General features: G+C 34.9%; 2 protein-coding genes across 9 annotated transcripts; one reads left to right on the forward strand and one right to left on the reverse strand.

Annotated features, from left to right (window-relative positions):
* Window positions 1–10: 10 nt before the first annotated feature.
* LOC106156329 (endoplasmic reticulum membrane-associated RNA degradation protein) lies at window positions 11–9,186 on the forward strand. Of its 3 annotated transcripts, XM_087007287.1 has the most exons (22): window positions 104–238; window positions 635–827; window positions 1,174–1,322; window positions 1,647–1,748; window positions 1,848–1,937; window positions 2,305–2,402; window positions 2,662–2,795; window positions 3,135–3,249; window positions 3,982–4,032; window positions 4,106–4,157; window positions 4,403–4,432; window positions 4,561–4,629; window positions 4,968–5,144; window positions 5,328–5,408; window positions 5,708–5,772; window positions 6,045–6,161; window positions 6,328–6,424; window positions 6,666–6,853; window positions 7,537–7,650; window positions 7,915–8,068; window positions 8,462–8,548; window positions 8,752–9,186. In XM_087007287.1, exons 2-21 carry the CDS (start codon window positions 680–682, stop codon window positions 8,474–8,476), a joined length of 2,046 nt encoding a protein of 681 aa, XP_086863413.1. In that variant the 5' UTR covers window positions 104–238; window positions 635–679; the 3' UTR covers window positions 8,477–8,548; window positions 8,752–9,186. The 3 variants fall into 3 exon arrangements, with proteins under 3 accessions (XP_086863412.1, XP_086863413.1, XP_086863411.1); XM_087007286.1 differs by lacking the exon at window positions 3,982–4,032 and having other exon boundaries at window positions 11–150; window positions 4,055–4,157; XM_087007285.1 differs by lacking the exon at window positions 3,982–4,032 and having other exon boundaries at window positions 4,055–4,157.
* On the reverse strand, window positions 9,055–11,078 carry LOC106156333 (uncharacterized). Of its 6 annotated transcripts, none has more exons than XM_087007295.1 (3): window positions 10,946–11,078; window positions 9,843–9,984; window positions 9,055–9,692 (listed from the first exon to the last, which is right to left on the reverse strand). In XM_087007295.1, the coding sequence occupies exons 2-3, from the start codon at window positions 9,975–9,977 to the stop codon at window positions 9,513–9,515; spliced, it is 315 nt and encodes a 104-aa protein (XP_086863421.1). In that variant the 5' UTR covers window positions 9,978–9,984; window positions 10,946–11,078; the 3' UTR covers window positions 9,055–9,512. The 6 variants fall into 6 exon arrangements, with proteins under 6 accessions (XP_086863421.1, XP_013386990.1, XP_086863422.1 ...); XM_013531536.3 differs by having other exon boundaries at window positions 10,839–10,999; XM_087007296.1 differs by having other exon boundaries at window positions 10,846–10,995.
* Window positions 11,079–11,119: the final 41 nt, after the last annotated feature.

Genomic DNA, 11,119 nt, shown 5'->3' on the forward strand with positions numbered 1-11,119 from the left:
GTTGTTAAACGAGTCAAGTGCACCTTGGGTAGTATACGGGAATGGCGACAGATCGCAGTCTGTAGTAATATTTTTGTTCCCCGCATATTCAAGCACCCACAGCTGCTTGGTTATAGATCGGAAATTCGCGGCTGCTTACACAGGAAGTTGGTGAGTGCGTGAAAACGGCAATCACTCTACACCGATACACGGGAATCACAACATCAACAGACAAGCACACAGAATGTTGAAAGCTTCCGTAAGTTTTGTTATATCAAATATCTTAGTTGTAAAGTGCATGTTGTTGTTTTAGTTTGTTCTAATTGTATGAGCAATTGCTTAGATAATTAAACAAGCTTCTGTAAAAGATACAGTAAAGATTTTGTAAACAAGGGGGAGGGGGTAACCGGGGGGGGGGGGGGAGGGTATGAATGGGGAAGCTAGAGGGAGAGAGGGGTGGGGAATTGGAAAGAGCACACTAACTGAAATGCACCTTATCCCTCTAGAAAAGTAGTGAAAGGCAGTGAGTGTTTTATTATTTATTTATTTATTTTATCTATTTTTTATTTTATCATTACTATTTATTTATTTACATTATTTTTTAGCCATATGTAAGCAATTAACAAACATACTCCACAGTCTTGCATTTTTTCAGGCTTTTTATTCTACCAAACCTTTCCCATGTTTGTAACCATAAGAGATGGCGGATAGTGTCACCAGTTTTCTGTCACCACATGTACGCCATATATTGTCCTGTGGTGATAACACAGACAGCAGAGAGGACACTCCAAGCTTGCTGCTTCACAATGGTCTCCTCTGCTGGATGTCCATAGAAAACCATCTACCAGGTACCTGGTATAATTATTTTAAACACCATTTACCCCAAGACAATTCGTCAAGTATGAGTTTTTACTGGGAAATGTTATATGCATCTTTAAATGTGATTATCATTTTTTAATCATTGTATTGAGTTAAACTGAACTTAAAATGCATGCATTTGCCTTTTGAATGTCCTTTAAATTAATTTCTAATTTCAAATTGGCATTTTGTCATTGTATATATAGTTTTTTAATCATTCATTTGATAACAATATGTGTTTTTGAATATGGTGTCAGTAACAAGCACAGGAACTATTATTATTACTGAATGCTTTAGTTATAACAGTGTCAACTTTTGTTCTTTTCAAACTTCCAGATGGGACTGATTCTCCAGACTACTTCACAAGCTGTGTGCAGTGTTTGGCTGGAGTATTTAGGAGAGTGGAGGAAGAACTGACCAGCTGGACAGAGGGGCAGTGGAGGGAGAGGGCGGGAAATAACCTTACCTGGACAGGATGTCCGCAGGTGTATATATTATGTAGTAAGATCTTTGGCCAAGTAAACTATTTATTAACTGATTGAGAGTTTTAGTAGTGATTTTTTAAATAAATCATTCAGAAGTCTTCCTACAAAAAGGTATGCAAGCTATTTAAATATGGTCATTGTAAATGATAAAGAAACAAATATTTAGGGCTTTTTTTTAGACACATGTATTTCTTTGTGATAGTTTAAAGCTATGGTATTCAGCCTGAATACTACAGTTATAAAATGTGTATTTAGGTTTGCACAGTATACATCAACATGCATATCCTTACAACTAATTTATATCTACTTCTGCTCTTGTTGCAGGTGTTTCTGAGGAGTTTTGAGGTTTTACAAAGCAGAACATCAACCTCAGCAGCCGTATCTCTTCTCATGACGACATCTGCCTTAGAAAGAGCCTTGGGGGATGTAAGTAAAACCTTTAAACTACACAGATTTTCTGATGTGTTTTTGTTTATTGTTTCAGCATTCTGTGACTCTTCATACAATTCTTGTCTCTGTTTGCAGATATTCTTGCTGAAAGGAAAACAGTGTCCATCAATGCTGAAGGATTTGCTTGTTTCAGAAGAACTTAAAAATCTCCTTGGAGGAACAGCTGTAAGAAGGGATCAGATTTTCCTTCTAGGAAATTAAAATGGAAACAATTTAAGTCTAGCAAAATAGTTGCCAAACATATCAGTATTTAGCCCCAGCAGTGAGCATGAAAGTAGTCAGTTAATATCAATTAAGTTCTCAAATTATTTGTATGTAATGTAAAACCAAGTAATTTATAATTAAGATAGACATCCTCTGAACATTGCAAATATTATAAGTGAAAATTATCAAACACAATCTGAAATACTTTGATTGTTAGCTTACGGCCAACATAGCTTGTGTTTGATAATTTTCATTTATGGTCCAACTACCAACCTAATGAACATTTTTGCTCATTGCAAATGTTTTTAAATATTTACATATCTTGCAGATAAAACTGTTAAGGATCCTGATTGGTCCCCCTGTCTCCTTGAATCTTAGAAATGTGTTGTGGCATGGATTTGCTGTTCCAGATGAAATACCGAGGTGGTAAGTCAAACTATGAGGCCATTCAGAATGAAAGAACTCGGTATCAACTGGTCCAAGGCTCAAATATGGTGGACCTTACATGAAAGGAAGACCACTTAATCCCGTAATGATCTCTCCGCCTCTCACACACCTGTATTGGGACATGCAGTGGTAAATAAGCCACTCTGACCTCTGACCTCTGAGGAATTCAAACTTGTCAGAATTATTGATGGAACAAGTGGTGCACAGTGTTAACAGTAGAGTAATATTTTTATTTCAGCAATGCATATTTTCTGGTCAACCTCATCCCTAGTCTTGGTCAGCTCCTGCAAGAACGGTCAGTTGAAGCTGAATCAATACCACACAGAGTAGATGTAACCTTTCCACAGGTAGAAGACTGGGATATATTTAAAGGTAATGGAACATGATAACTAACACAGTCATACCACACAGAATAGATGTAACCTTTCCACAGGTAGAAGACTGGGGTATATTTCCAGGTAATAAAACATGATAACTAACACAGTCTGACACAGGTGGAGATAGTAGAGAGGAAAATAATTGTGTGATTAGTATTTCTAAAATGTAAGCAAAGGATATCAAATGAGATCTTTTGAAATGCAACTTCACTGTTAGTGATAATCCTAAAGATATAAAACAAATATATAAACCAGTGCTAGTGACAGTCAGATTTTTGTATACATTTTTGCATACTTATTTTTTACCATTATATTTTATAAATCTTTTTATTAGAGATAACCATAAAAGATTGTGCTGTTTTGGAAGATCTGTTTAATACATCAGAATTTGTGCCGACACCAATGTTGCCATTTTGGGCAGATATCCTGAAGTCATTTAATTATCAAAGGTAAGATGTGTCACACCCAAATGTGTAGCAGAAAGAGGCAATTAAAGGAGTCCTATATATGTCCTTGATAGTGAAAAGTACTTGTTCTGTTTTTTATTTTATTTTATTTTTTTATTCAAAGCTGTATTTCCACACTAGTTGTAAATTTTGTTATAATAAATTTTAGAAAATTACTGGATGGAAAGAAATTATGGCAGTTCATTTTATTCTGTAGCAGCTCATTGCCGCACTTACGTAATATACCAGGATATGTAATTCTTAACTTTCCGTTCAAATACTTAAGCTATATTTCAGGTATGGAGAGGCTGTGATGGTTCTTCTACCCCAGTTAGAACACTGTTTAAGGTGTCTGTTTGTTATATTTCAGGTATGGAGAGGCTGTGATGGTTCTTCTACCCCAGTTAGAACATTGTTTAAGGTGTCTGTTTGTTATATTTCAGGTATGGAGAGGCTGTGATGGTTCTTCTACCCCAGTTAGAACATTGTTTAAGGTGTCTGTTTGTTATATTTCAGGTATGGAGAGGCTGTGATGGTTCTTCTACCCCAGTTAGAACACTGTTTAAGGTGTCTGTTTGTTATATTTCAGGTATGGAGAGGCTGTGATGGTTCTTCTACCCCAGTTAGAACATTGTTTTAGGTGTCTGTTTGTTATATTTCAGGTATGGAGAGGCTGTGATGGTTCTTCTTCCCCAGTTAGAACATTGTTTAAGGTGTCTGTTTGTTATATTTCAGGTATGGAGAGGCTGTGATGGTTCTTCTTCCCCAGTTAGAACACTGTTTAAGGTGTCTGTTTGTTATATTTCAGGTATGGAGAGGCTGTGATGGTTCTTCTACCCCAGTTAGAACACTGTTTAAGGTGTCTGTTTGCCAGAGTTAATCAGTGTCCAGAAAGAATACTGACAGCAGAGGTTTGCTTACAACATTTTAATATTTTTGCTGTTTTGAATATGTGAATTACATTGTACCAGCTGGCTATTGAATTGTCAGACTTGAAATGTTTCTGTAAATGTTTTGGTCCATTTAGTGAAAATAATTCATTGAACTACTGTTAATTTCACTCACACTTCCTAATAAACACTATTGACTATATGAGGTTTTATTTATAACAATCTCAGACAGATGATGATGATGGCAATTTTGTTTGTTTTTTTAGTCTACCACACTGTACACCACTGTGGATGAGGTAAGTTAAATAATAATAATAATAATAATAATAATAATAATGTTAAATGGATTGTTTCTCAGTATTTTAAAACTAAAATCAAAAAGCAGAACTTTGACATAACTTTCTCTCTTCAACTCTCTATTCAGATGTTGGCAAAGTCCCTCCCTGGTGGCTCTGAAAACCAGCTCAGATATACACTTGGTGACCAGTACATGGTGGGTGACATTATGTAAAGACCCAGATCTTTTATTTTACTTTACTTTATTTTACTTTATTTCATTTTATTTTATTTTTTATTTTTGCACCTAATATCATGCAGTGCTAATGTTATTTGTTTATTGTTGTTTTAACAACAATTGTTTATATAACAAATAACTTTAGCAAATAAAATGTTTTAATGGCAGCGGCATGCATATACTGAGTATTATTGTTTAGCACTTGCACCACCCTTGTGCAATATATTTCCTTATTGTTTCATTATTGTCTTTTTAGTGGAATATCTTACTTAGGACAGTACATTTTTAATTCTGGAAATTTATTGTTTCTTGTCCAGGACATGCTGTTTGATGTACTGATCTATCCTGAGGGACCAAGGGTCAGGGATCGTATCAGTCACGGAGAAGCCAGTATCTTAGGGATAAGCTATAAGCTGGCAAACCACCTGCTGTCTGTGTGCACTGCCTTATGTTTGAAGGTATTAGCAGAGACTGAAAGATCAAAATATCTAGAGGTAAGTTCTGTTTACTTCATTGACGTTCCTCCCTTTGAGTAATTATTATTTACTTAATATAATGTGCAATACTCTTAGTTTACTGCATCTGTAAAACAACCAAATATGCAGTTATATCTTAATTATGGCAAGTGGGGTTAAAATTGTTGATAAAATCCACCAATGACAGTATATCTGTTTCAGCATCCATTCATCCATGATATCCATGTGGCTGTTGAAGGTTATGTCTCTCAGTGCCATCCTATCTCAGGGCTAAGAAAAGAAGTCAGTATGAAAAAATTGATGGTTGGGTTGTTTGAAATATTTTGTTTTAAGAACCTTGAACTAAAATGTTCTATTGGGCAGATGCCACAGGGTTGTTTTACTTTAGCATTTGTCCTCTTTGCTAGATATATGCGAACAGAGATTGTATTTTCACATTGTAATCTATTAATATTAGGAAATTTTCTAAAATAATGAAACTTAATGACATTTGACAGATGTTACTTTTATATTTTATAAGAGCATAAAAATGTTGTCATAATAATGTTTCATCAGAGTTCTATCTTGTTTATGTGTTCCAGATCCAATCTCTCAGCGACAAACTATCTGAGTGGAAAACTTTTCCCAAACCAGACACAGATCAGATGTAGGTTCACCATTTCAGTTTGATTTTATTTAAGAAACTGGGACAGTGAGTTAGATATGGGGTCAAAAAGCAGGATATTTCTAAAAATAGTGTCTTGTTTGGAATGTTACCAGGTGGTCAGTCTTAAAATATCATCGCAAGCATTAATTGAAAATGGTCTACAGTATAACTCTTTTTATGTAAAAATATTCTGAGATTAATCCTACATCTTTATCATATTTTGCATTCTGTTGAGTGAATTACATATCAGTAATTACTGTGGTATTTTTCAGAGAAATGAGTAAATCATGGGGAGACTACATCCAACCAAATGGAAAGCAACTTATATCAGGGTTACCTCCTATAAAAGATTTTCAGCCATGGTTGAGATCCTGTAATTTACCAGAGAGGTAATCTCAATTTGATTTAATATTAGATTTTCCCTTTTGATGACAAGTAGAGCCTACTGTACATCTTAACTTTCTACATAAAAACACCAATGTTTCTGTCTTACTGTATTACTTATGATTACATGTTTACTTTGCACATTTTACCATTATTGAGATTTTTTTTCAGATTTTTATTCCCATTTGAAAATATATCTCCCACGCTGAAGGATATTCTGAAGAGAAAAATCTCTACCCTTTACTGGGGCCAAGACAGCACGGATACTGTATGATTTTCACTGTCTGGGTGATATTGTTAGCCTTTGAAAACATCAAAATAGTTTACATCTTAAGTGGTGAACTACTATTAATTGTCAAGTAATCATTTCTTTTTTATTAATAAATTTTTTGTCATGCAGTTTTCAGTTACATCATGGAAATAATTGCACTTCCTCAGTTACATGTACATGCAAAGAGTAATTGTTCCATAATATGTATTCCTTACTTGAAACAATCTATTTATTTCAGCTTAACTGTGATAAAGAAGCAAGACCCATGACTGAAATGGAACTTATAGGACTACTGCGCAGGATAGCAGTGCAAGCTACTGCAGTATCAACAAATATTTGTAAAGTAATGTCTACACGCTATCAGCAATGGATCAACAGAGAGCTGAGGTCAAGGCAGAGGAAAAATTACATCAGATTGTTAGAAAGGTATCAGTTGTGCTAATATAATTTAATCAAAACTCAGTTTTATGAGTTCTAAGTTTCTAGTTTTTGAGTTACTCATGACAGCTATGATTTGAAATTGAGGATGCCAAAACTGGTTTACATGTACAGATTGTTATTTGGATATGGTTTACCTTGACAATAAAGAGAAAATTGTTTAAATATCCTGATATTCTGCATAAAGGTCTAATATTTACTGTATGACTTACAGTGTATTAAAGTACAGTAGGACTGCCAATCATCATAACTAGCACCCCATTTCCATAGATTAGATCAACCTACTTTAGATCGACCTAACTCCCTGGGGGTTCACGCTAAATAGCTGTCAGCCGGGCGGACACGAAAGTTAATTATCCCCTTACAGCTTGTAGTAGGCGGGACGGACATTTAAGTCGGATTATCTGAAAGTAATCCAGTGAGACTCCCCACGGGGATAGATCGATCTAAAATCTATGGGAATAGAGCCTAGGACATCCAAGTTATGATTTAACTTTGTAATTATGTATAATACCAATCATGGGCAGTAGATGCTTTATTGTGAAAAAAGTTCAGTAAGTATCACACATACATGATTGCAATTGAACAATAACATCAGTGTACTTCTATGAAATCTGTTACTTGTTGTCTTACTCTGCCTCCATTTCATCATTTTATTCTTAAACTTAAAGCATTCCCACTCTGTCTGTGGGTCTACGGCTGGTTGCTATGGTGATAACAGTATGGCTGCTGAACCTGGATGCTTTTAACCTGCTTGGCAGCTCAGAGCAACCGCACATGGCAAGGTAAAGACATTATCATAAAAGTCAATATGTTTGACAGGAGTGACAATTTTGATCCAAAGTCTGCACTGTCACCTGTCTTCTGTCAGTTTGGCAGTAATATTATTATGTGAATATATTATGTAACAAGCAGACTCTTAGTATTACATGCAATAAATTGGAGAATGCACATGTTTTATGTTACTTGGGCTCATTTTCTTATTTATTTATCTCATTCTATTCACCATATATCAAGCATATACTAGTAAAATAAGAGTCTATTTTCAGGCATCTGAAATCAGTCTTGCAATGTTGTGAGAATCTAACCAGCAACTGCAACATTGAGAAGAATAGATGGGAAGAGAGCTGTGTCTTGGTACAAGATCTGGCTTGGCAGGTACTGGAGAAGAAGAACCTTGTATACATTTCTATGATGGAACAGGTGAGTTTATTTTTCTTGTGGTGTATAGCATTCAAATTACCAAATAAATGTTAACTAATATCTTCCCTGTGTGTAACTACAGAAAATTAGACTTAATAGATTCTTGACACTTGTTTTCAAATTTATTGTAAAACATTGCTAATACTGTTGGCACTTATATTTAGTTTAAAGGAATATTAGAACTATGCAATAAATTATTATTATAGTACTGAAAATTATAATAAGCATGATTTAACATTGTAATACCTAATACATATATTTGTTTTTACTTTTTTAAAAGTAATTATTAAAATAATTATAACTGTAGAGAAAAGAATGTCATTTAATATTTATTTTATCTATAATTTTATCAAACCTGAATGATGATTTTCCCAAAAATCCGTAATTTTTCAGAATCAAGCTGATTGAAAAGATTCCCTAGAAAGAATTGTGTGCAGAGCTGTCAAATTATTACACTGAAGAATATCAAAATGATACAAAGTAAGGGAAATACTAAATATTAACTTCATGTGCCGGGGGAAATTTTCATTGGAATCTCAAATGTCAACAATGATTTGACATCATTCGATATCATTGTTTAATACCCTAAGTCTTTATATTATTGTCTTTGATATTACTATTATTAGATTTTAATTTTAAATTTAAAAAAAATTCATATTGATTGGTTTAATTCAAACTTCTAGGGGCTGGCTCTAAATTGGAGAACAGTTTGCTATGATGTTGAGACAAACTTGGAGATTGGATGTGCTGTTTTCAAGACCTGAGGAATGTTCTCAAGGAAAGTTCATTTGAAACATTTGGGAAACTGCAGTCAAGTTGCTGAAAAGCATGTGGTATATCAGTGCCAAGAGTCTTAACTAAACCATTGCTAGGTTGCCTTCTTACACAGTAAAGCAATAGAAAGTGTGAAGTCTCAAGAACAAGTATACATTTTGAACTTGATACATACTTGGATTACAGAATAAACAACCGTGAAATGATAAAGATTATACATAACATTATTTATTTTACAGCATGCATATGTGACCTGACATAATCACGTAACATCATTTCATTGTACTTATTTGTATACATAAGCCCAGAATCTGAGAATAAATGTTTTGTTGCAGTTGGACACATACTGTTGTTTTGTTTCTTGATATAATTATCAGAGGCTGGTGGATTGAACTCACAAAATCAGGCATTGTCTTACAACTATCACAGAAGTTAACTTATGAAAAAAATGTCTTATTGACACTGTATCTCCCATAGAGTCCATTTATTTTTGCTGAAACCTAGTAAATCCCCTCAAACTTTTAATAGTACCTGTTACGGTCCACCTCTATTTCTATCATGATTCAATATTTTCCTCAAAGTGTCCATTGGTGCATGATCATGTCTGTACATTTGACATCTCTGCTGCCTAATTTAAAGTTCTGTGCAATTTAAGCTGAGAAAATTGTGATCAGCTGCTTGGATTGCTGACATCTTTGACATACATTGTCTTCAGTTTTTCTGCAATCAGTCCCTTCACAACCCTGTGAGCTGGCTGGTGCTGGAAGGCGAGTGTGGCATCCTTCCCAGCATGCTTCAGTATGATGTCACCTCCTGGATGCTGGGACACGTAGCCACTGATGTCGTACATCTAAACATACAGAAAAGGGAAAAAACATGTTGAAATTGAAAATATCATTTTAGAAACATCATTCTTAAAATGGCCCAACATCTTGCTCTCACAGCTACTTTCTTGATATATCTGATAATTAAGCCAATCTTGGCAAAAAAATGCGTGCACCTTATTATCAATAATTATCCATGGCGGATTGTCACCAGAGCTGCATGAAATGTCCATTTTCCCCAACTCTGTCGTCATGTTTATCCAGGTAACCCTGGTGTTGTCTGTTTTATAGTTGCAGTGCTTCAGACGCATATGTAACCTTAAATAAGAGAGAATTGAAGAAAACTGAAAAGTCATGTTATTTTTATATATTTTATCTCTTTTTTTTTTCTGTATTATTAATTCAGAGAGAGAGAGGAACTGCAGGTCCAATGACACAAATAAAACAATCATTAGTGTCAGCACTGTCTTGAGTAATAAGTGAAACACAACTGCCTGCTGTACAGTAACACCCCATTTCCATAGATTTTTAGATCGATCTATCCCTGTGGGGAGTCTCACTAGATTACTGTCAGCTTGGCCGGCTTAAGCGTCTGTCCCGCCTACTAAAAGCTGTAAGGGGGTAATTAACTATGGTGCCCGCTCGGCTGACCGCAATTTAGCGTGAACCCCCAGGGAGTTAGGTCGATCTAAATCTTAATCTTTAGATCGATCTAAATCTCTGGGAAAGCACCCTATAACTGGGGTTGTAATTGTAAACCACTCTCCAAGGAAATAAAATCTATCAGTAAACATTCCAAACAAGAGAAGTTTTCCTAATATTACATAAAGCATTTTGAAAACTTTCTGTTTTGGACTGAATTAATTTAATGCAAAATGATGACTCCAACGTTAATAAACCATGCGCTGACTGTGACGGTCAGAATTTTCTCGATTTATGGGGTACTGCCATACAATGGTGACCGTATCCGGTCATTCTTCTTTCCTAATTTGTCCGAGTTCCCAGAACTGAGTACACCTTTTTATTATTGTCATTATTTACTCATTATTATACTGAATGAAAGCTTTAAAACCTCTAATTGGTGAGCTGAAGACAGTGAAATGTCACCCTGCAAAATGTAAGCAGACGAACTCTTTCAAGTTTAGTCGAGATCTGTCATTTTCATATTTTACATTGAACCTGTCCGTGATTTTACTGTAATCATCACAATGTCAGACGATGACTCATTTCTTCGCTCTTGAAATGGCCGCCTAAATGCACACTGCCAAACCAATCTTACTCTTAAGACCTAAGCTTCACATCTTCAATCAACCGGTTCCAAAACAGCTACGGAGCATGATATATTTTTACTTCATTTGATGTGCAGCAGACGCAGATTTGCGTTACCAGTGTTTATAAAAAATAAATAAAATACCACCTGATATAACATAAATGTAGTAGCAAATTAAATGAT

The sequence above is a fragment of the Lingula anatina genome, chromosome 2 (assembly GCF_051362555.1).
Source record: "Lingula anatina isolate TDL-2025a chromosome 2, LinAna3.0, whole genome shotgun sequence".
In the NCBI taxonomy this organism is placed as follows: domain Eukaryota; kingdom Metazoa; phylum Brachiopoda; class Lingulata; order Lingulida; family Lingulidae; genus Lingula; species Lingula anatina.